The 22318-nt window shown below is 66.8% G+C and overlaps 1 protein-coding gene across 3 annotated transcripts; it reads left to right on the top strand.

Moving 5' to 3' along the window:
* Nucleotides 1-1642: 1642 nt before the first annotated feature.
* On the top strand, nt 1643-22024 carry NPLOC4 (NPL4 homolog, ubiquitin recognition factor; the record flags this gene model as incomplete). Of its 3 annotated transcripts, none has more annotated exons than XM_084238324.1 (17): nt 1643-1769; nt 4073-4153; nt 5244-5356; nt 5729-5905; nt 7252-7300; nt 7786-7880; nt 8977-9100; nt 10167-10346; nt 11914-12000; nt 12345-12416; nt 12657-12783; nt 14228-14388; nt 17887-17958; nt 19626-19721; nt 20182-20298; nt 21088-21190; nt 21867-22024. In XM_084238324.1, exons 1-17 carry the CDS (start codon nt 1755-1757, stop codon nt 22022-22024), a joined length of 1827 nt encoding a protein of 608 aa, XP_084094450.1. In that variant the 5' UTR covers nt 1643-1754. The 3 variants fall into 3 exon arrangements, with proteins under 3 accessions (XP_084094450.1, XP_084094449.1, XP_084094451.1); XM_084238323.1 differs by having other exon boundaries at nt 12657-12808; nt 14214-14388; XM_084238325.1 differs by lacking the exon at nt 19626-19721.
* Between the last annotated feature and the right edge of the window lie 294 nt (nt 22025-22318).

Below are 22318 nucleotides of genomic sequence, written 5' to 3'. Positions count from 1 at the left end.
GTCCCCTTGCCTGACTTTCCCAGTCCAGGAGATAAAATAATATATCAGGGGGCCCCTAGGAAAAGGGGGTTCCATGTTCCCAGCCTCATTTAGGAGAGGGTGGAGCTGGCCGAAGGAAGCGGCTGGGAGCAGGAGGGGCCTGGGGGAGCGCGGGGCGCAGAGAGGCGGGAGGAGGCCGCGCTGGCTTCTGGGTCCTGGACGGGTGGAGCCGACGCGGTGAGACCGTGGGGAGGGGACGGAGGCAGCGTGGGTCTTGATCTGATTTTGCTCTTCTCCTCCCGGATACGCCCCTTTCTCTGAGTGCCCAGGAGGTGCCTTAGGCCCCCTGCTCTGGGCCAGCCCTGTTCCGGCTGGGCGTTCACCCGCGAGGGGACGGGGGACCGGGGAGCTGGATCTGGAAACTTCGGTCCTCCCCGTCTGCGCGGCACGGGGATCGTGGTCAAGCTCCTTTCCGCTGACGGTCTCGCACGCGAGCGTGTGTTCTGTCTCGATGCCGAGGATGGCAGCCCCTTTAGAGCGGGCAGGTTTGGGGGTTCTGGGGCGCCCTCTCCCTGCCTGGTAACAAATACAGCCAGAAATTCAACCACTGGGTTCAGAAGCAACGATGGGGCCTGTTAGGGGTTCCAGGACCGTTTCCACCGCCGGAGACGAGGGGTCCCATCTGCACGCCGGACTTGGGGCCAGAACACGGGCTCTGGCCAGAGGCCCCTGGACGCAGGCCCAGCTCGCCCCTCCTCTGAGCTGCGTTCGCGGGGAGGACCGTCTCTGCAGAAGTCCACCGCGGAGGCAAGCGGGCTTCGAGGGGTGGCCTGCTGGCCCTGGTGTGCGGCTCCCAGCGCAGATGGCTGCCCCCAGGAGTCTGGACCCCACGCCTGCCCCCCGTGGACCCCGCGCCCCTGCCCCCCCCCCGTGGGCCCGGCGCCCCTGACCCCGAGGGCCCCGCGCCCCTGCCCCCCATGGGTCCCGCGCCCCTGCCCCCCATGGGCCCCGCGCCCCTGCCCCCCGTGGGCCCCGCGCCCCTGACCCCGTGGGCCCCGCGCCCCTGTCCCCCGTGGGCCCCGCGCCCCTGACCCCCAGTGGGTCCCGCGCCCCTGCCCCCCGTGGGCCCCGCGCCCCTGCCCCCCGTGGGCCCCGCGCCCCTGACCCCGTGGGCCCCGCGCCCCTGCCCCCCGTGGGCCCCGCGCCCCTGCCCCCCGTGGGCCCCGCGCCCCTGCCCCCCGTGGGCCCCGCGCCCCTGACCCCGTGGGCCCCGCGCCCCTGACCCCGTGGGCCCCGCGCCCCTGCCCCCCGTGGGCCCCGCGCCCCTGACCCCGTGGGCCCCGCGCCCCTGCCCCCCGTGGGCCCCGCGCCCCTGCCCCCCGTGGGCCCCGCGCCCCTGCCCCCCGTGGGCCCCGCGCCCCTGCCCCCGTGGGCCCCGCGCCCCTGCCCCCGTGGGCCCCGCGCCCCTGTCCCCACCACCCCAGCCTCTGCTCCGGCTCTCCCGGCCCCCCCCCCCCAGCGGGCCGGGCGCGCAGCGCGCATGCGCGGGCCGTTGGCGGCCGGAACCCGGCGCCGGGGCTGCGCGGCCGGGGGAGCGCGTTGGGCGACGCACCGGACGTCGCGGCGGGGGCGTCCGGGCGGCGAAGCTGGAGCGGCGGTGGCGGCGGCGGCGGGAGGCCGGGGCCGGGGCTGAGGCCGGGGCCGGGGCTGCGAAGCCCGCGGGGCGGCAGGCGGCGGCGGCCCGGGGCTCGAGCCCGGAGGCGGAAGCGGCCGCCATGGCCGAGAGCATCGTGAGTCGGCGGCGGCGGCGGCGGGATGAGGCAGCAGATTTGCCGGCGCGGCCTGGGGCGGCCTCGGGGCGCGGGCGGGCGGGCGGGGCGGGCTGTGCGCGGCGCCGGTCCCGGGGAGGCCCGGCCCGGCTGGAGGCCCCGGCCCGGCTGGAGGCCCCTCGGGGGTGGAGGCCCCTCGGGGGTGGAGGCCCCTCGGGGGTGGAGGCCCGGCCCGGCTGGAGGCCCCGTCCAGGGTGGAGACACGGTCTGGGGGAGTCCTGTCCTGGCTGGAGGCTCTCTGGGGTGGAGGCCCAATCTTGGGGACACCTGTCTTGGGTTCTCTCTGGGGCCGCTGCGGGTGGGGACCTGGTGCTTCCTTCCAGCCCCTGGCCAGAGGACCCCATGGGAGGGGCTGCAGAGAAGGGGCCACAGGGCCTGGCTTGCTTGCCACCCTGTTTGTAGAGGCTTCCCTGAGTCGGGCACACTCCCTCTCCCCTTGGAAGTGAAGTCAGCGAAATCACGAAGAGCCTGTCAGGGTGGACTCGGGAAAAGTTTTCCCTTAAGAGTAAGTGGCAGAAGGAAAAATCCAGGGATCAGCTGGCCAGGGGATCTGGGTGAAGGAGCGTGGGGACTTCCTGGGAGGCCAAGTGGCAGGTGACAGGTGACTGTCAGGCCTGAGTGCGCTCGGCCCTGGCAGCCTGGCCAGCTGTCCTCTGGTCCTGCCACGCCTGGCTGGAGCACGCAGCTCTGCAGGAAGGCCCCAACCCCACCCCACCCCCGTTAGTCCCTTGCTCAGTTAGTCTCCATTAGTCCTCATTAGTCTCCACGCTGTGGGCAACTCCCTCTACGGGTCCCATCCGGACGTGACAGGAGCCATGAGAAAGAGGACAGGGATTCCTTTGAGGAGAAGACCGGTGACTTCTAGGCACAGGGTTAAGAGTTCGCATGCAAATCCGCCCGAAGTGCTCACCTGGAGGGACCGGGACAAGCCGCCTCCAGAGGAGACCTTGTTGCTGCTGCTCCCGCTGGGCGTGTCGGGTCTGTGGAACTTCTCAGATTGAGACCTTTTGAAATTGATTTTGAAAGTTTGCTTTGAGCTGAGGAAGGTGGCCCCTGGGAGGTGTGCCTGTGCTGGTCTTTATCTTGCTGATTCCCGGACTCCCTGGGAAATGCCCTGGGCTTGTTTGCTTCCCATAGCCTGAGCCACGTGTCTGCGTCGTGGCCACGCCGTGTGCTCCAATGCTCTGTGCTGGGGCCTGTGTCTGGCACGGCCGAACGGCCATTGGCACAGTTTTGTCTGTGTCTTGGCGTCGGGCACCTGGTTCCGCCTGGAAGCCGGGCTGCTCTCCATGCTTTGGGCCGCCTAGGCTCCCAGAACGCACAGGCCTGGCTGCCTGCCCCACGGGGCCGTCCGTTCCCCGCCCCCGAGCGAGCCTGTGGCCGGTCCCCAGGCAGTCCAGAGCGGGCTCCTGAGGGTCAGTCCAGGAGCCGCGTGTGGCCACCCAGGGTGAGGAGACTGCAGTGGCCGCATGCACTTCTTGCCTTGTGCAAGCGTGAGGATCAGCCCAGAACAGTCCCAACAGTTGAGGGCAACGAGGGGGATCCTCTTCTGTCTAGAGAAAGTTATGCAAGTGCGAGAGTCACCTGCTTTCAGGGAGCCTCTCGCTGGTGCTGCTGCCCTCTTTGAACAGCGGCTCCAGGCCTTTGGCTGTCTCCGTGGGCCACAGGCCACAGGTCACGGCCCTCGGCTCTCCTCAGGCCTGGCCTGCTGCCAGCTTTGTGCCTGACGCCTCTGCTTGCTTGCTCCCTCCCTCCTCCTCCCTCCTTCTCCCTCCCTCCTCCTCCCTCCTCCCTCCTCCTTCCTCCTCCCTCCTCCCTCCTCCTCCCTCCTTCTCCCTCCCTCCTCCTCCCTCCTCCTCCCTCCCTCTGCTTCCTTTAGTTTCCAAGTCCCTGTCCCTCTGCCCCTCGCTGTGAAAGGTGCGTGGAGGGTCTCGGCCCTCCTGTCCCGCCACGGGCCCGGCTGAGGCCTGTGTAGGTGCCAGAGCCGCGGGACCCTTCTGAGGAGCCTGGTCAGTTTAGTTTGCGGTGAGGCCTTTACCAGGCGTGGGTTTTTTGGTAAATCCAAGGAGAAAAGTCGTCGTCCCAGGTAGCGCCTCAGCAAGGAGTGGCCCAAGAGTCGGGCTGCCTCCTCTGAGCGGACGGGGCAGCGCGAGGTGCCGAGTCTCAGGAGCGCCCTTCGGGCAGGCGGGCTGGGCAGTGCCGGGAGGACGAGGGGCCAGAGCCTCCCTGGGGGCGCAGCGGCCGCTTTGTTTCATTCACAACAGATCATTCGCGTCCAGTCCCCCGACGGGGTGAAGCGGATCACGGCCACGAAGCGAGAGACGGCCGCGGCCTTTCTGAAGAAGGTACCTGCGCTAGGGGTTGGCGCCGGGGCCTCGCCCACCTGTCCCTCCTCTCCCCCCTGGGGGCCCGGGCGGGGCGGTGCCTCCTGCAGGGGTGCCTTTGGGCACCCCGTCCTCCGGCATGTGCCGCGTGAGACAAAGCGCGGGTGTCTGCGGGGTGCTCGGGCGGCTCTTGTCAGACTCAGTCCCGGTTCATCCCGGCTGTCCCTCCACCTGCAGCACCGAGCAGCCGGCCGGTCGCCCCTCGGGTTTCTTGCCCTGGGAGTGCCTTGTGCCGCCTCCCGTGTGGGCCAGCGTCTCCGGCAGAGGAGCTCCGGGCTGGCAGGGCCCCTCCCACCGCGGGCCGCTGAGCTCTGGTGTCAGCCCCTGACCCGGTGCGCCTGCCTCCTGGTGGGCGAGCTTTCTGGGTTGATTTCATCAGAGGGTTTCCCCTTCAGCGGGTCCTCTCTGCTACCCGACGGTCGCCCGGCCCCGCCCTGGCTCCTCCCCACTGCTGCCTGGGCCGCCCCGGCTCCTCCTGTCCTGGCCTCACCGCCGTCTCAGCCTCTTTCCCTGGGAGGGGCCCTTCTCCCTTTCCTGCCTTGTCTTTGGTGACTCGGTTTCCCCATCTGATGGTGAGGGCCTCGGCGGCAGGAACCTTGTCTGTCCTCATTCCCTGCCGTATCCTGAGCGCCCGCAGGTGGCTGCTTGTTGAGTGGCTGAGTGAGCGCGCGTCCCCGCTGCCGGCAGTGCCTGTGTTCCTGGTGGGTCTCTCCACACTTTTTGCTTTTCGTTGCAAAACCGGCGTCGGGCTCTCATGTGGGCCCCAGAAGTAGAGGTGGAGCTCTGAGAAGGCCGCGAGCCTTGCCTGTCCAAGCACTCCAGTGAGTCAGTTGCCTTTACCCAGGTCTAGGCTGCTTCTGACCGCTTTTTTCATTCTAATTGATTTCTGCAGAAACCACAGTCTCCGCCCCAGGAGCGCAGAGTCAGAGAGGCCCAGGTTGGCGGGGCCAGCTCCTCGCGCAGCGTGTGTCCCGCACGTCTGATGGGCATGTGTGGCTGGAGCCGTGACACGTCGGTCTCTTCATGAAAACTGTCGTTTGGGGTTTTTTAGGTGGCGAAGGAGTTTGGCTTCCAGAACAATGGCTTCTCGGTTTACATCAACAGAAATAAGACTGGAGAGATCACCGCGTCGCCCACCAAGTCCCTCAGCCTGCTGAAAATCAAGTGAGTGCCCGCAAGGTGGCCAGGGCAGTGTCCAGCTGTGGCTCCTCCCCCCCCCCCCCGGGTTGCTCCGGCCACCTTCCTCCTCCCGCTGCTCTGGGCTGGGCCTCCTGCCCAGCGTGAGGTGTCCTGTGTCTCTGCAGGTTCTGTGGTGTTTCAGTCTCACCCCGGGGCTGAGGGGGTTGGATGCAGGGAGGTAGGTGCTAAGGTGGGGGGACAGAGGAGTGGACAGCCAGGGTGAAGATGCAGTGGCCCAGCATGCACCCCACAACACAGCTGTACAGCCCCGGAGTCCTGGGCACCTACCACTGTTCTGTGGCACGGTCAGGGTGGGGGGGGATCGCTGGCCTGGAGGCTGACACGCTGTCCACGCAGGCACGGTGACCTGCTGTTCCTGTTTCCCTCGAGCCTGGCCGGCCCCTCCTCAGAGATGGAGACCTCAGCGCCCCTGGGGCTCAGAGCCCTGGGTGCACCCAGCGTGGTGGAGGACGAGATCGACCAGTACCTCAGCCGGCAGGATGGGAAGATCTACCGGAGCCGCGACCCCCAGCTGTGAGTGCCACGGCCAGTGGGGGCGGGGGCGGGGGTTGGGTCAGACTCCTTTCAGGTTAAATTTCATTTCAGGTTACTTTACAAGGCTCTTCGTGCTTCTGGAATCTCAGAATGTGTTCCGTGGAAACTTTGGTGGTTTTTTTTTTTTTTCTCTTTTTTTTTTTGCGTTTATAAGAGCAAGAATTGGGGTATAGTCAGAGGCGTGGGAGGGTGAGAGAATTCTGCTGAGGGAGCAGAGGACGAGGGAGGAGAGGTCTGCCGCGCCGTGTGGGAATCTTCCCGGCCGGTCGGGAATCGAACCCGCGCTGCAGAGGCCGCGGACAGCTTCACAGCATTGCGCTCAACCCGCTGTACCACCGGGGAGGCCTGAAATTATTTTTACTTTTGTGTAGAAGAGCTGGTCAGGGATCGAGCTCAGGCCACAGTGGCTGGCGATAGCGTCATAGTGCTGAGGCTTACCCTGCGACCCGGGGCGGCCCTCCATGGGAACTTTCAAAGTCTTCAAGCATTCAGGTACTTTCAGAGAGCAGAGGGGCCTTAGGCTGGACCCACTCCTGGAGAGCTGGCCGGTGCACCTCACCCTCCACCCTGAGCTGCCACTGGGTCTATGGCCAGCCTCGGGCTTGTGGGCCATCGTTTAGTGTGGTTTTTGCAGTTCTTTCAGAGAAACCAGTCGGGACCCTCTAGGTCAGCACTGGTGCCTTGGCGTCGTCTGGGTGCAGTGGTGTCTGGCATTGTCTCACCCCCTGGGCCTGAGGGGCTGCCGCTGAGCTGCTGGGATCCCACCTGCTGCCTCAGCGGCCCCCGGGGCCTGAGCTACAGTTGGTGCGGCCCAGCCTCACAGCCCCAGTGTGAGCCACCGCGCCACGCTCGCCGGCCTCATGCTGCCTGGAAAGGGTCTGAGCCCCAGCCTCCCACGCTGGGGCCAGCCAGGCCACCGTCCCGAGAGGCCCTGTCGGGGGCCCGCAGAGCCTAGCGCTTTCATCTTTTCCCCAAAATGTCGTGAGGTAGCTGTTTCCCGGTGTGAGGCATCTGGGCCTTCTGGGGCTGGCTGTGCCCCTTCGCCGCCCTCCTGGTGCCCACGGGCATTCTCGTGTGGCTCGACTGGACGTCTGTCCTGTCTGTTTACTTGGCGTCATGCAACCACAGGCTCGGAGGGCTGCCAGTGTCTACCCGACACGCATCAAAGGAGATGCCAAACCCTGAGAGCTGCAGCGGGGCCCCGGAGGCTCCCTTCCATACGTGGCCCCCACGGGCGTGCGCGGACGGGCTCAGTGCCCTCGGCCTCGGGAGCAGCCGTGGGGGCGTCTGTTCTCATGGCCGTTTCTCTTGCCTGTGCCTCTCAGGTGCCGCCACGGGCCGCTGGGGAAGTGCGTACACTGCGTGCCTCTGGAGGTGAGTGGGGCGTGAGCTCCCCCGCCCCGCGGCCCCGCCGTCCCCTCCGTGCGGGCTGCCGGGAGAATGCGCCTGTATTGAGGGTGTGACCTGCTGGCGGGGTTGAGCACCGTGGCGCTGTGTGATGAGGGGCAGCCTTCCCGGCGCTGCCTCCGCCCAGCTGGGCTGTGGCTTCCCGCATGGCCTGTCTTGGTTTCCCCAGCCCTGGTCCCACGTCCTGCTGGGTCTGCTCTCCACGGCTCTGCTGACTGGGGAATGCGCTGCCGCCTCTGCAGCTGCGAGGCCCACCTGCCCTGCGGGGCCACTGGATGAAGCAAGTCGAGTGGATTTAAACGGGATTTTACAAAGATTCGTTTTAATCGCGAGCAGTAGCTGGAACACAGGCTCGATTTGTTGAGCGCAGAGCTAGATTGCTGAGCGAGCCGGGCGCACGCCCTCCCTGCCCCCTGCCCTCGCGGGTGTGACCCTCGCCATGTGTCTTGCAGCCCTTCGACGAGGACTACTTGAACCATCTCGAACCTCCCGTGAAGCACATGTCCTTCCACGCCTACATCCGGAAGCTGACCGGCGGGGCCGACAAGTGAGCCCAGGGGCTGGCAGGCTGCCCGCGGGCCTCGGGGCTGGGGCTCCTTGGTGCACCTGCTGGCGGGTGTCGCTTGAAGCCGCTGGGCTCGAGAAGCGCGAAAGTGAAGGCCCGAGTCAGGGCCTGAAGCACTGAGCGCGAGTCTTGCCCTGGTTCTAGAAAAGAAACAGGCACTTTGCCGGGACCCACATGCCCCATGGGTGGACACCAGGCTGGGGGGGGCCACTGGGGCGGCTGATGGCGTCCGAGGTGGGCGAGACGCGCTGCTGGTGTCTGTGTCTGCGCTTGCCACTGCCAAAGTGTTGCTCGCGTCTCTCCCTGCTCTCCTCTTCATCACCAAGTCCATGGCTGCAGGGAGGGCCACCTCACGAGCCCCGGGCTGCTGTCCGTGGGCCGCCCAGCAGGCGTGGCGGCGGCTGCGGCAGCTGTGCTGGAGGGGCACGTGGAGCGCATCGAGGTGCTCGGGCGCTGGGGCTGGCGACCCTCCTCCCAGGTGCGGACGCCTGTCGGTGTGGCCTGAGGAGCCGGCGCCCAGGCGAGGCAGCGGCACCCTGGGAGCAATGTCCCACCGCCCGGCCGTGGCTTTCTCTGGCAGCCTGTGATGCCACGGGTGCCTTAGAAAGCCGGCGGGGGGGAACCGCCACTACAAAGCTGTTCTCCCCCATCGGCGGGTTGCGCTGTAGACTCGCTGGGAGATGCCGAGTGGCTCGTGCAGAGGCCCTTGGCTAGACCTGTGGGGGCGCTCTCATAGTTGTTACTGCCAGGCAGCCCCTAGCAGTGGGGTGTCTCAGCTGGTGGCTGCGAACGGGGGCCTATCTGGCATCCTGCGGCTCGGCTCCCACTGTCTGCCTTGCTGGCGTGCCGGGGTTGGGGCTGGGAAGGGGCTGGTTCTTTGTGCCAGGGTTGCCCCAAAATGCTGTAGGACTCTCGGGGTCTGCGCGGCTGCCAGCGCAGCCAGGGGGCATCCGGGCTGCAGTGTGGGCCCAGGCTGTGCTGCCCTCCCCTCGGCAGCACCAGGAGCCCCCTCTGCCTGGGGGCCGGGCCCGCCCGCCAGCCCTCTGGCACGTGCCTTTAGCCACCTCCTCTCACTCAGGGGGAAGTTTGTGGCCCTGGAGAACATCAGCTGCAAGATCAAATCAGGATGCGAGGGGCATCTCCCGTGGCCCAACGGTATCTGCACCAAATGCCAGCCCAGCGCCATCACGCTGAACAGACAGGTGAGTGACCGCCTTCTGAGCCCGGGCGCCTCATTGCCAGGCCCAGGAGATGGGGGCCCCACGGGCCGTCCTCTTGGGGCTGCCGCTGGCCGCACGCGCGTCCTTGGCTCTTGTCTGAAGACCATGTTTTGAGGCGGAGACACCGCCGCTGTCTCGCCGGTGCCTGTGGTGAGGACCTGGGGGCTCCTGCTGCCTGGGCCCCTGGCGTCAGAATTGTCCTGGGGGCGCTTTGGAACGCCCAGTGCCTGGCATCGCCCTAGGAAGAGGCTCTGCAGCTGGGGGCGGGGCAGGGGCCGGAGCCGAGGGCAGGCCCCAGGCCGCTTGGCGCTGGAGATCCCCCTTCCTCCCTTTCCCCCGCCCCATTTCATGCTCTTCTCGCGACGTCGCGAGGTCGATTGGAATTAAGTTGTTACAGGGCAGGGTGAGGGACACTCTTCCGGGGCCCCCAAATCTGCCTGCTTTTAATGAGCTCTGCCGTATGCTGCGAGGAGACCGCGCATGCCCCGGCGCAGAGCCTGGCGGGAAGGGACTGGAGCGCGACTGGCGCAGCAGGGCGGAGAGAGAAGGGTGCTTCAAGCGGCTCCCCCTGCACACCCAGCGTCACCGCCCCGGGGGAAATGTCCAGCCAGCCAGGGCTGGTCTCAGGAGGGCCACCGAAGCCCGAAAATCTGCCCACGACTAAGGCACCCCCTGGGGCCACCGTGGGGAAGGGGCAGGGGGCAGGGCGAGTCCGGGAGGAGAGGCGCCACGGGCAGCCTCCCTGGGCTTCTCACCCCTGTCTCTGCCTCAGCCGAGGGGCCCGGCCCCGGCCCCTGTCGCTCATCCCTCGGGTTCCCCTCCCTGCTCAGCTCCCTTCCCTTGGGTGGGGGGGGACCCTGGGGCCCCCCTGGTAAAATTCACTGACGAACCCCACGCCACCCGCCCGCTGGGATCGAGTGTGATCTTGGGCAGGCGCGCCCCCAAAGCCGGGGTGCGCGCGCGGAGCTGGGGACCGGCGCTGGCGAGGATATTTGCGGGGCAATAACTGGTCTAGGCGGGCCCTTGACGCGTGCCCCGGTTCCTGCAGAAGTACAGGCACGTGGACAACATCATGTTCGAGAACCACACGGTGGCTGACCGCTTCCTCGACTTCTGGAGGAAGACGGGCACCCAGCACTTCGGGTACCTGTATGGCCGCTACACGGAGCACAAGGACATTCCCCTCGGCATCAGGGCCGAGGTGGCTGCCATCTACGAGCCGCCTCAGGTACGCGCTGCGGGTGCAGGCCGGGCGGCCGGTCTCGGTGGCTCCTCAGGCCCCGCCTGCCGCCCCTGTCACACGTGCTCATATTCTGGGTCGGCGGAGAGTACCGCGTGCGCCCTGACGTCTGTGAGCTCCCTGTGTGGCGGGGTCTGTCTGGGCGGCGGGTCTGAGCACGCCTGCCCCACGCAGCTGTCAGCGCCGCACCCTGCCCTGCAGTCAGGCCCCGAACGCTGAGCCCGGAGGGTCTCTGGCGGGGCAGCCCCACCAGACGTGTGCTTCTCCCTCCGCCCCACAGTCAGGTGGGCTTGCCGCGCTGGTGCCTTTGTGGCAAGAGGGAGACCGGCCGTGAGACCCGGCCCCCGGCCGTCCTGGCAGGGCCTGCAGCCCTGGGAGGTGGGAGGTGGGGCCCCCTCGCAGGCTGCTGCGTGGCTCTGCGGGATCCGGGGGACTTCGCTGTGTGTGTGAGACTTGCTGTGAAAAAGACGTCAGGAGAGAAAAATAATTGCCCAGCTCCAGCGTGAGCGCCACACCGGCTCCTAGGCCATCGTCTAGCTCTCGAGGGTGTGATCGCTAACGCCAGCGCAGGCGGGTGGACACGTGTCCCCGGCACAGCGCCCTGCGGGCTACGACCCCTCTGCATGGACACGGCCCTTCATGAGGCCTTCCCGGCGGTCCCTGTCCGAGGAGTCGCTCAGGGCTTGGGGGCTGGGAAGGCGCGTGTGTGTAGACTCTGGGACAGATCGGCACCTTCCAGCTGGGCCTGCCTGGCTCTGCCGCGCTGCCCTGGGGAGGGAGACCTGGGGCTCGTGCGGTGGGGGCTATGCTGGGGCAGGGCCTCCAGATCTAGGCTGCTCACCCCAGCAGACCCCAATTTGACGCCGTGAGGGGACACCGCTGGCCTCCGGCGGCTTCAGCGTGTCAGAAGCTGGCACTCTGCCACCCCAGGCCGCGGGACGGGCCCTGAGCCCTGCTTGGGTGCTGGCGAGCTGCATGTGGGCGAGGCCCAGCCGCGCGGGGCTCTCGGCCCTCTGCCCGGGCTCTGGCTTGCAGGTCTGTGCCAGTTGGGGTGGCCCACCTGGGGGTGCATTGCTTTTGCTGTTTCTGCTCAGCCAGTAAGCCATGATTCAGTGAGGATGAAAGACTTCAGGGAGCTTGCCCACGGCGGGAGTGGGTCCTGTGGCCGGTTTCCATTGCCTGGAGCCAGCCAGAGCCGCCCGCTTGTGGGGAACGTGTCTGCTGCACGCGCCGTCTGACAGCCACCCTGCTGGGCGCACAGCTGTCAGGGCTGCTCCCTGGGGACTCGTCACCTTCTACCTCTGACCCAGCCAGGCCCAGTCAGGACGGAGCTGTTTACCCAGGGGCGAATGAGGTCCCCCCAGCGCAGGTGCCCTGGGGAGCTCCTCCACCCCAGGCCAGGAGCAGCGGAGTCCCTTGCCCTGAGCACCTTCTGCCGCGAGGCTCCTGCCATGCATGGGGCAGCACCCTTGTGACCCGGGCTGTGGGCGGCGGTGGCAGCCAGCTTTCTGGGCCTGGGCCCCAGCCCTTAATCTCCCCTCTCTTGTGCCCACAGATCGGCACTCAGAACAGCCTGGAGCTGCTGGAAGACCCCAAAGCTGAAGTGGTTGATGAAATCGCAGCTAAGCTTGGCCTGAGGAAGGTGCTGAGCGTCCTCTTGGCTCTGGGGAGGGGATGGCGGGTGTCCTAGGGGTTGGCCAGGTCCACTCTGGGACTGCGGGTCAGCGTCTTGACGTGAGGTGAGGCGTCTCCCTGTGCACGGGCACATGCTGCTGGCTGACCGTGCGCTTGAGGACTGGTGGGCGGGGAGGGAGGCCCGACCTGAGCCCAGGCCGGCTCTGCAGGGCCCCCAGCGGGGCTGGCTTCTGTGGTGGGGGGTGGCCTGGTACGCTCTGGTGGCCGGCAGGGACCTGCGTCCCCAGAAAAGCTTCCTCTGGGCGCAGCCTGGACACCCTGGGCACGGGCTCAGAGGCCCCTCCCGTGCAGGTCGGCTGGATCTTCACAGACCTCGTCTCGGAAGACACCCGCAAGGGCACCGTCCGCTACAGTCGGAACAAGGTGGGGGATGCCGGGGCCCGCGGGGTAGGGGCTGCTGGCTGTGGCTTGCAGGACAAGGCTGCTGCGCCTTGGGGTGGGCTGCGTGGACGTCTGGCCTGTGGGCGCGCATCGGTGTGTGCTTCTGCGATGGGGCGGGGTCCATCTCGACGCTGCTTGGACGCGGCGTGGTTTGTCTTCTGAGGGGACAGCGGGTTCCCCTTGGGTGGCGCTGCGAGGACTTAGCGCTTGGCCCCTTTCTAGGATACCTATTTCCTGAGCGCAGAGGAGTGCATCACCGCAGGAGACTTCCAGAACAAGCACCCCAACATCTGCCGGCTCTCCCCCGATGGGCATTTTGGATCCAAGTTTGTCACTGCGGTGGCTACAGGTGCACATGGGGGCTGGGCCCTGTCGTGCGCCCCACCTCGTTACGCCTGCGGCCTCGCTCCCGAGCCAGTCCTCCTGTCCGCAGCGGTTCCCTAAGGGGGAGTGAGCAGCGATTCCTCTTTTTGGTTTGCGGTAAAAATCCCGCGTTCTCCGCCTCTCCCAGAGGACGCCCAATGCCGTATCCCCCCCGATGGCCGAGCGCTCCCTGCGAATCCTCTCGGGGGGGATGCCCCGGCCACATGGCGCCGTGGCCCGTGAGAGCCCCGCTCTCCAGACCCGCCGCTGGGCCGCCCAGAGTAAGGCCAGCGTGGCCCTGCGCCCTACCTGTGCCGTGCCGGCCGCCGGAGGCCTCAGAGTGGGCTGTGTGCTTGCCCGCGCCCCCTCTCTGCGGCGTGCATCTGGGCTCTTGGCGGGGGGCACTGCACCTTGCCAGCAGGCTGGTGGGCGGAGGCCGTGCCAGGGCCGGGAAGTGCCTGCCCTTCCCGCTTCCCTCTGCTTGTCAGAGGCCAGGCTTTTCTCCTGAATGACCCGGGCCCCTTTGACAATCCCTCTGAAGCCGGCACAGGCTTACCATGAGGTTGGGTTTAGCAGCCGCCGCAGGCGCTCCAGGCACGCTCTGGGGTGTGGGGTTCGTGCCCCGGAAGGCACGGGGCAGAGGGGGGCAGTGGGCTGTGTGGTGTCGCTGCCTTGGTGTGAGGAGGTGGTCACTGCCCAAGCCTGGCCACCTCTCCCAGGGTGAGGGAGGCCAGAGGGGGGGGTGCTGGCCAAGGGGCTGCCCCGGTGTGTTCCCGTGGAGGCGACTGCCCTCCCTCAGCTTCCTGAGCAGCCTGGCCGTCGGGCATGGCCGCGGGGTCTCAGGAGGGGTCTGAAGCCAGACACATGTTTCTGCTCCCTGACCAGGGAGTTGCCAAGCGGCTGAGCTAGGGATAGAGAAGATTGGGCTCCAAGGCCGTTAAAACAACTGCTGACCGCGCGTGAGAGCCAGGCCTAGCCCGACCCACTGTCCGTGGCTGCAGGGACCCGCACCAGGCCCTGTCTGCTCCCTCCCTCCTCTGCCCTGTGCACTGCCCGCGCGGTGTAGGTTTGTGGGGGGTGGAGAGGCCGGACGCGCTCCCCGCAGACTCAGGCTTTGGGTCACAGAAGACCTGTCCTCCTCGTGCTCGCGCTGTGCCTGTCTCCGCCGTCCACTCAAGAGTGGAAGTTCACTGGATGCAGGGCACTGCCTCCACCCCACATGTCGTCCCCGGCCTGGGCAGCCGTGAGCCACCTTCCTGGTTCCTGCAGAAGGCCGCGGGGCCCGTGGGGCAGTGGGGCAGCCCGTGTCCTGCTCGGCTGTCCTTGGGCGCCTCTGCCTTCTCCCTGGGCCCGGGGTGAGCTGGTCGCGAGCGTGGGGTGGGGGCACGTGGACCCTGGCGGGGGGCTCTCTGACAGCGCCTCTCTCGCAGGTGGCCCCGACAACCAGGTCCACTTTGAAGGGTACCAGGTGTCCAACCAGTGCATGGCGCTGGTGCGGGACGAGTGCCTGCTCCCCTGCAAGGACGCGCCGGAGCTGGGCTATGCCAAGGAGTCCAGCAGCGAGCAGTACGTGCCCGACGTTTTCTACAAGGTAAGGTCTGTCTGCCCGCAGCCCACCGCCTCCCTAAGCCTCTGGGGCTGTGGGCTTTGCCACGCCACATCCCCCAGCTGCACGGGTGGCGCCCGCAGCCACAACCCGGCAGGCGAAGGGGTGCGCGCTGCGGTGAGGCTCCCAAGGGTGCCTTATGGAAGCCACGTGGCCATTGCTGTAGGGGAAATCCTGGACACGGGGAGTCAGGGAGGCCCTTCCTGGTCCCAGCTTGGGGGGCCTCGGCCTCTGTGGTGCAGGGCAGAGGCTGCCTGGGGGAGACCCCGGCCCAGCCCCCGGTGCCCCTCTAGCTCTCGGCCAGGGGGCTCTGTGTATCTAGTTCTCAGCTCTCGGGCACGTCTCTGGGGTTCATCCGCGCGGAGCGTTTGTGTTGCTGAGTTATGTTTGCTGCTGTGGGCGTAGCTGACGTGCAGGGCCGCGCCGGAGCCGGGAGGATGGGGAGCTGGGCAGCGCTGGGCCTCTTCCTGGAGGCGGCGGGCGAAGCAGGCTGGTGGGCATGGGGTTGGGGCCGCATCTCAGCTCTAGGGCGCGTTTTCCCTGGGCTCCTGACAGGGCAGCCTAGCGGCCTGGGGCGCAGTGGGAAGGGCACCCCTGTGTCTCCCTGTGAGGGGCAACCTCGGCCCTGTTTTCAAGCTCATCCTCCCCCAGTGCTCACCGTGGCATCCCTGGCCTCTCCCAAGACCCGCAAGGCCGAGTCAGCAGCTGCTTGAAGAGCCACTTCCTGGCGGTGCCCAGAAGCCCCAGCCCCACACCTGCTGAGGACCAGCAGGGCCAGCTGCCCGCCAGCGGTCCCCCTCGAGGCCCAGGCTTGAGGGCCACAGGCCTAGTGGTCCTGCCACCAGCCCTGAGCGTGCAGGGGCCGCCTGGTACCTTGTGCAAAGCCTGCCGGTCCTGGGCAGGGACAGAGCCCACGCTGTCTTGAGGTGCTCCCTCTTCTGGCCACCGAGTCCTCCTCCCACATAGGCCACACTGCGTGTGGCTGAGGTGAGGCCAGCGGCCCGCCTCTCTCCAGGGCTCTCACCCGCATGCGGAGCAGCCGTCAGGTGGACTTTTAATGCTGCTGAGGAGTGAACATCCTGCCGTGCTGCTCCCCGAGGCTCTGCCCGAGTGACCCTGGCTGCCCCGCTGCGGCCGTGCCCTCCCTTTGCGCTTCTCTCAGGCCCCCCACCCCGGGGCTGGTTCTCCGAGTGGGCTCCTGCCCCATTGTGGCGAGTGCGCCGGCCTGTGCGTCAGCCCCTGTTCTGGTGCCGGGCAGGCTCGAGGCTGCCCCCGCTGGCCCGGCGTGGTGTCCCTCTTGGCACCGTGCGCCCCTGTCAGGCATGTGCGCCCCATGCAGCGCCCGTGGGCCAGGCCTCTTGGTGGACGGGGCTTTCGCTTGTGCAGCCGTGTCAGGCCCCGGTGGGGTCGTGCCTCCTGCGGGGCCTGCCTGTGTGTGGTGTCAGGCAGGGACCAGCTTCTCTCTCGCGTCTTTCAACCCTTGGCTTGTCCCGTGCTGAACCGCGCGTGTGGGACGCCGGCCGCTGCTCCCTGCCGCCCGCAGCCCGGTCCTGCCCTCAGCCTGGTGCCGGGCGGGCACAGCCTGGCGCGCTTGTCCCCGGCTTCGCCGGCCGTCGGTCTGGGAGCGGCTTCCCAGCTGCGTTCTGCGCGCACCCTGGTCTCCTCACGCCCCAGGCGGCCCCGGGTGGCAGCTGCAGGCGTCGAGGTGGAGAGCCGGGCTGCCGCAGACCAGCACAGCAGTGGACAACGAGGCCGTCTCGGGGTTGAGAGACTGCGCAGGGTGGTCGGGGAGTTGGCTAAACAAATGACAAACAGACACGCTGCAAGAGAGAGTGTAAATCTGAGTGCAACTTTATTTTTGTCAGCGGTCAGTATATCTGTGTTTTTCTAAAGGCACAGGATGGGTTATCAGTGAACTAAACCAGCTGGCTCGTAGGTTTAGCTTATCGTTGACGGGGCAGTGATCTGCGTCCGAAGTTACATCTGGACCTAGCTACGCTTCTGCGTAGACAGGCTGTTAACTCTTTCTTTTGTTCTATATAATTACTTTTTGTTTTAATGACTACTCGCTACTACTAACCTATTTATTAATTAGCACGGGTGAATATGCTCTTCAGAAGACCAAAGCGAACAAAGCCAAGGACACAATCAGAGAAATCATAAAACTAACAATTCTATTATTACACAGAGTTTAGTAATGTTTCGTTTGAATTAGCCTGGTTATTAGATTACATATGTTTTTTAATCAGCAATCAATGACCTTTTTAGACCGGGAAAAGGAAAGATTTTAGAGAGACGGTTGTAGCAGAGTAAGGTCTGTGGGTCTTGAAAGCGAGATAAGGGTCCAGGTGGTCAGCATCCCTTTTAATCATCTCTGTGGCGGCTCCTGGCGGTCGTCATCTCTTGGCAGGCATCCGGCCTCTCTGCCTCTCAGGGAGTTTGCTGTTCTCCCCCTGCGCGCAGGGCTCCTGGCCCACGCCGGACCTCAGGGACCGTGGCAACAGCCACTAGCCCTGCGGGTCACTGCAGGGGGAGGTGCAGCACCGGGCCCCCCGCCCTTGCTGGGTTGTGATCAGGCGCTTTGTTTTCTACACGGGGTGCCCGACACGCTTGTCTTCAAGTATTTGTTTGCTTTTCGGTTGTCAGAGCCTCTCCCGACGACCGTCTCGTTGCTGCTTGGAGGTTCGCGGGGTTTATGATGGGCACGCCCGCGACTGCCGGCTCAGGGCGGCGCCCGCGGGCAGATGCTGGTCTTGAGTGGGATGAGGTGTTAGACTCGAGTAGTTTTGGGTTTTTTACGAGATTTTATTTAATTATCCGTAAAGAGCTGGGGTGCGGGCCAGAGGGGTACGAGGGGGCGAGAGGACTCCCCAGAGACAGAGCGGAGAGCAGAGCAGGCGGATCCACCGAAACCCACTGTTGAGGGGAGCAGCGGGGAGACAGGAGAGGGCTGCTGCGCCCTGGGGGTCACCCCCTGGCCGGGGATGCACTCAGGCTGCAGTGGCTGCCGACAGCTTCCCAGGCTGAGACTGAGCCCACGCCCGGGAGGCGCGGGAAGCACTGGCTCTCGTGAGCTTATTTCCCAAGCTGCGCCTGAGCGCAGCATGTCCGCCGCGCATCAGGCCCATTGTCTCTTCATCAGGCCCGTTGTCTCTTCATGACTGATGAGCACCGGCCGCCGCTTCTCCCCGTAGTTACGCTGTGCGTTCCGAGCTGCCGACAAAGCAAAACAAGCCTGGGCTCGGCGGGTGGGGTCCGTCTCTGTACGTGGGGGTGTTTGTCTGGTTCCCGCCTGCCCGTCACAGTCCCGTGGGGCTGGGCTTCTGGAGGTCAGCCCTGGTGCGTGGAGTTGGGGTGGCTGTGGGGCCGGAGCATGCCCTGGGCGCCCTGCCTGGGGGGCACCTTGGCTGTGGACCTGCCGCAGGAGTTGGGGGTCTGTGGGCACCGTCCCTCCTCACGCTGGGCACTTTCTCCTCATTTCAGGACATAGACAAGTTTGGCAATGAGATCACCCAGCTGGCCCGGCCTCTGCCCGTGGAGTACCTGATCATAGACGTGAGTGGGGGGCCCGTGGCGCCAGCTGTCTGCAAGCAGCTGGCGAGTTTAAGGGGTTTTCTTTGAGTTTCAGGTTTTTATTTCTTTGAAGACGACGTAGGTTAACTGTTCCCAAACTAAAGTGCAACCAAGGGCCCCGCCCTGGCCGTCGGCCTCTGGGCCTGTGACCGCAGGGGCTGCCCCAGCTCAGCGCCTGCCCACGCCGTCCGCGCTGTCCTGGGGTGACGCTCGCTGTGTCCTGGTCAGCATCCCGGAGCCCTTAGGGACCAGCCCCGGCCTCTCCCCCGACAAGAGGCGGAGGCTGCATTGCCAGCTGCTGCCCGCCTGGCCCGCCGGCCACCATGGACTCGGGTGGGCGTGTGATTCCCGTTGCTGGGGAGCGGCGGCCCCAGGAGCCGGCCCATCACCCCTCCCCGCGACAGCCCCCAGGACGCATGTGCCTTGGCTGAGGCGGCGTCTGTCTTCAGGCTTTCCAGGGTGTAACTAGACGGGACAGGTCGCTGGGACCTGCACTTAGGAGGCACTGGCAGACTTGAACCCCCTTCCTCGGGCCTTCTTCTTGCTCAAGGCCCAGCCCTGCGCCCGTCACACAAGCTGGGCTCAGCCTCCTGGGGCGTTCAGTCGTCCGGAAGGGGTGTTCCGCCTGTGAGATGGGCTCTGTTCCTGGAGGGAGGTTGGAGCCTCGCCCTTGGCTGACCCTGGGCTGCCCGGGGCTCTCAGACCTGTGGCCACACGGCAGGGAGCCGTGCCTGAGCCTGCGGAGGCCTCCGGTGTGTCTGGGCACAGCTAGGCCCCCTGCAGATGTCCGGGTGGGGGGCCACAAGTAGAGTTTCTGGACGCCCCACATTGTTTCTGGCTGCCTCATGGGCTTTGGGTCTGCAGGCCCCAGGGCATATGGGGTCTGCGGCACCACTGAACCCGTTGCTCTCCGATAGGGAGGCACGAGCAGCCTGGGTGGCTGCGGAAGGCAGAGCAGAGTGGCACTTCATCTCAGAACAGTCCCGGAGGGCCCGTTAGCCCCCCAGACCTGGAGGCGCTGCCCCCTGCTGCTGCTGTGGAAGGGGGGGGGGCGCTTCAGGGTGAGGCTGCGTCTACCTCGATCCCTCGGGTTTGTGCCTCTGTCCCCGTCGCACCTATTGGTGAGACGTAGATTTAGGCCCCTCTGTCAGGACTGATGGCATCTGGGCCAGCGAAGGGCTCAGGCCTCCGGACACAAGCTCTGGGCTGCAGCCATTTTGGGGAGGCTGGGGCTGTGTCTTGCCTTGCAGGCCGGGCTCTCTACCTAGATGTGCATGACTCCGAGCCGGGCCCAGGATGCCGCCAGCCTGTACCTGTGGGGCTGCATCTGCCGGTGCCTCCAGCCCGCGGCCGGGGTCAGCTCCCGAGCTGCCTCCGGGCTGTCCGCCTGCCCTTGTTGCCCCGTGTATCCCTCCCGGGCGGGTGCCTTTCCCTCCACAGGACAGCAGCAGCCCCGGGTGCCCAGTGAGACCGGGTCAGGGGTCCAGGCGCCCGCGAACGGGACCGCAGAGCAGGGTCCTGAGGCTGCTGCCGGGGCTGTGGTGCAGCCCTTGCGTTCTGGGAGGCGCCTGTGCACTGGGGCAGCTGCCGGCAACTCCGGGCTGGGCTAGGGCGGGCACAGCACCTGCCACGGTCTGTCTGTTCTTCAGATCACGACGACCTTCCCCAAGGACCCCGTGTACACCTTCTCTATCTCACAAAGTCCGTTCCCCATCGAGAACCGGGACGTGCTGGGCGAGACGCAGGTGAGCCCTCCCCAAGCTCGGCGGCCCGTCGTCCGTCCTGTGGGAGCTGCCGCCTAGCCTTTGTCCTCGCCTTCGTCCTTGTGACATAGCCCAGCGAGGCCTTTTCTGAGCTTCCACTGGCCGCCACCTTGGGCAGGGCGGGTCCCCAGCCCGAGGGACCAGGAGGGCTGTCTCTGCCCTGGTGGCGGCTGAGCTGCGAGGCAGCTTGCTCCGGCCGCAGCTTGGGCGGCACCAGGCTGATGGGCTTCTCTGGTGCAGTGGCCTGTCCATGAGGCCCTCTGAGCTTTCCCTTGAAGGCCTCCTCGGTGCTGGTGCCCACGGCTGGCAGCTTTGGAAGCTGTACTTGCGCTCAGGCCCGCAGAGGTGCCGGGGCGTCCCCCCTGGCCCCGGGGGTGACGTCTTGGGGGAGGCGGCTGCTCGGGCCCGCCAGGGGGTGATGGTGTCCCTCCCGCCACTGCAGGACTTCCACAGTCTGGCCACCTACCTGTCCCAGAGTACCTCGTCTGTGTTCCTGGACACCGTTTCTGACTTCCACCTCCTGCTGTTCCTGGTCACCAACGAAGTCATGCCCCTGCAGGTGCGTGGCTGAGGGCGGGCCTCGCGTGGGGTGCATGGGGCAGCCCCGGCCAGAGAAGCTGGATTGTGTCACGTTTAATGTTTCCATGGCATCGCGCCCACCCTCCTGGCGCCTTCCTGTGCGCGCAGGGATCCAGCAGGCAAAGAACCCCGCCAGCCGAGTCCCAGCCTCTGGCTCCCAGGCGGCACCACCTCCTGCAGTGCACAGCTGTCATGAGCTCTTGGGAGGGCTGGGGGGCGCGCTGGGGGCTCTGTGGGTACCTGTGCAGGTGGGCCTTGGGGTATTTCCTTCCACTGGCACCACCGATTCCCCGTGTCCCCAGAGGTGACAGGGCAGAGGGAGAGTTCCGTCCCACCCTTCAGTTTGCCTCGTGTCTGCGCTTTGTCCTGTAACCGCCCCCTTTTGACACGGGGCACCAGCGCCCGAGGCTCTCCCCTTGCCACCCCAGTCCTGGTCTGCACCCGGGCCCTGCCTGTCCAGTGGCAGGGTGAGGGGGCAGGCTCCCGGCCAGGGCTTCCTGATGGTCAGTGCTGGGATCTGGGGAGATCAGCCCTTGAGTTCTGTGCCCTTGGACTGGGGGCCGGCCTGGGAGGGCCTGCGGGCCTTGGAGGGGGTGGCAGATACAGGGCTTCAGGGACATCACCCGCTAGCCCAGGTTCGCTCCAGTGTTCATAGGCCTGAGGGTGGGCATGTGGCGGCCGTGCAGGGCACCCTGAGGTGCCGGCAGTGGGGGCTGGAGAAGTCTCGGCCACAGGCGTGTCACAGACAGAGCTGGCGGTCTGCCTGCAGGACAGCATTGGCCTGCTATTGGAAGCCGTGCGGACCCGGGACGAGGAGCTGGCCCAGACGTGGAGGAAGTCGGAGCAGTGGGCCACCATCGAGCAGCTCTGCAGTGAGTGTTCGGCCCCCACATCCTGGGGTCGCAGCCTGTGTCGGAAGCCAGTCCTCCCAGGGGAGCTCCAGCTCGAGGCCCTGGGGACCACACGTCCACTTACATCAGGGGTGCAGCCCAGTGGGTGGTGCTGGAGCCAAAATAAGCCCCAAATCCTTGGAATCCCGGCTGTGGGCGCGGGCTGGTGGGTTGCCCTGCGCCTGCCATTAGAGCAGGATGGGTGAGCAGGGCATCGGGTGCAGGCCTGGGGGCCGGGGAGCCTGGCCTCTGCCCTGGGGTGCTGGCAGCCTGCCATGGACCGGGCCCAAGCAAACCTGGAGGCCCTGCACCCTCGGCTGGTATGGGAGCCACAGGTGGCCCCACACTGTCCGCTGCCACCGCGCCTGGTGGAGGGGGCAGCATCCTCCCCGCCGGCCGCCGTGCCCATGATGCTCTTGCACCCTGCGCCCCCACGCCTGCGCCTTGGTTCACACCTGTGGGTGGCTCAGCTGGAAGGGACCAGCAGGGACACGGCTGCATGGGGGGACCCTTTGCAGGGCGGGCCGGGACGGCCCCTCGACAGGTCCTGGGCAGGGGTGTGGGCTCCCGCCCACCCTGCAGCGGCTGCCAGGGGAGGGTGAAGAGCACCCTCGGACTGCCCGAGCAGACCTGGTGAGCCACCCTTCTCGTCCCGCAGGCACCGTGGGGGTGCAGCTTCCGGGTCTCCAGGAGTACGGAGCCGTCGGGGGCTCGGCGCATGCTGCCACAGCTGCCATGTGGGCCTGCCAGCACTGCACCTTCGTGAACCAGCCGGGCACCGGCCACTGCGAGATGTGCAGCCTCCCCAGGACCTAGGCCCCGCGGGCCTGTGCCCGGCCCTCTCTCAAGCCTGCGTCCTGGGAGCCAGCTCCAGCCGCCCTGGGCCCCCTCACCCCAGCAGCCCCTCAGCACCAGGCTGCCTTGGAAGGGGGCCGATTCTCCGGTGGGGGCGGGCGGCGCTTCCTGGGCTCAGGCTGCTCCCACTGTCCCAGCTTCTCCCCTCCCCGGGCACCTCTGTTCCTGCCCCTCCCCAGGGGTGGTTGAGCGCTGCCTCCCCATCGGGTCGCGTCTCTGGGGGTGCGGGCAGCGTGCCCCCACTGCTTGGTCCCC

The sequence above is a fragment of the Talpa europaea genome (genome assembly GCF_964194135.1).
Source record: "Talpa europaea genome assembly, chromosome: 7".
NCBI classification, from domain to species: domain Eukaryota; kingdom Metazoa; phylum Chordata; class Mammalia; order Eulipotyphla; family Talpidae; genus Talpa; species Talpa europaea.
The sequence above is the reverse complement of the archived record's forward strand: the minus strand, read 5'-3'. Positions and strand labels throughout refer to the sequence as shown.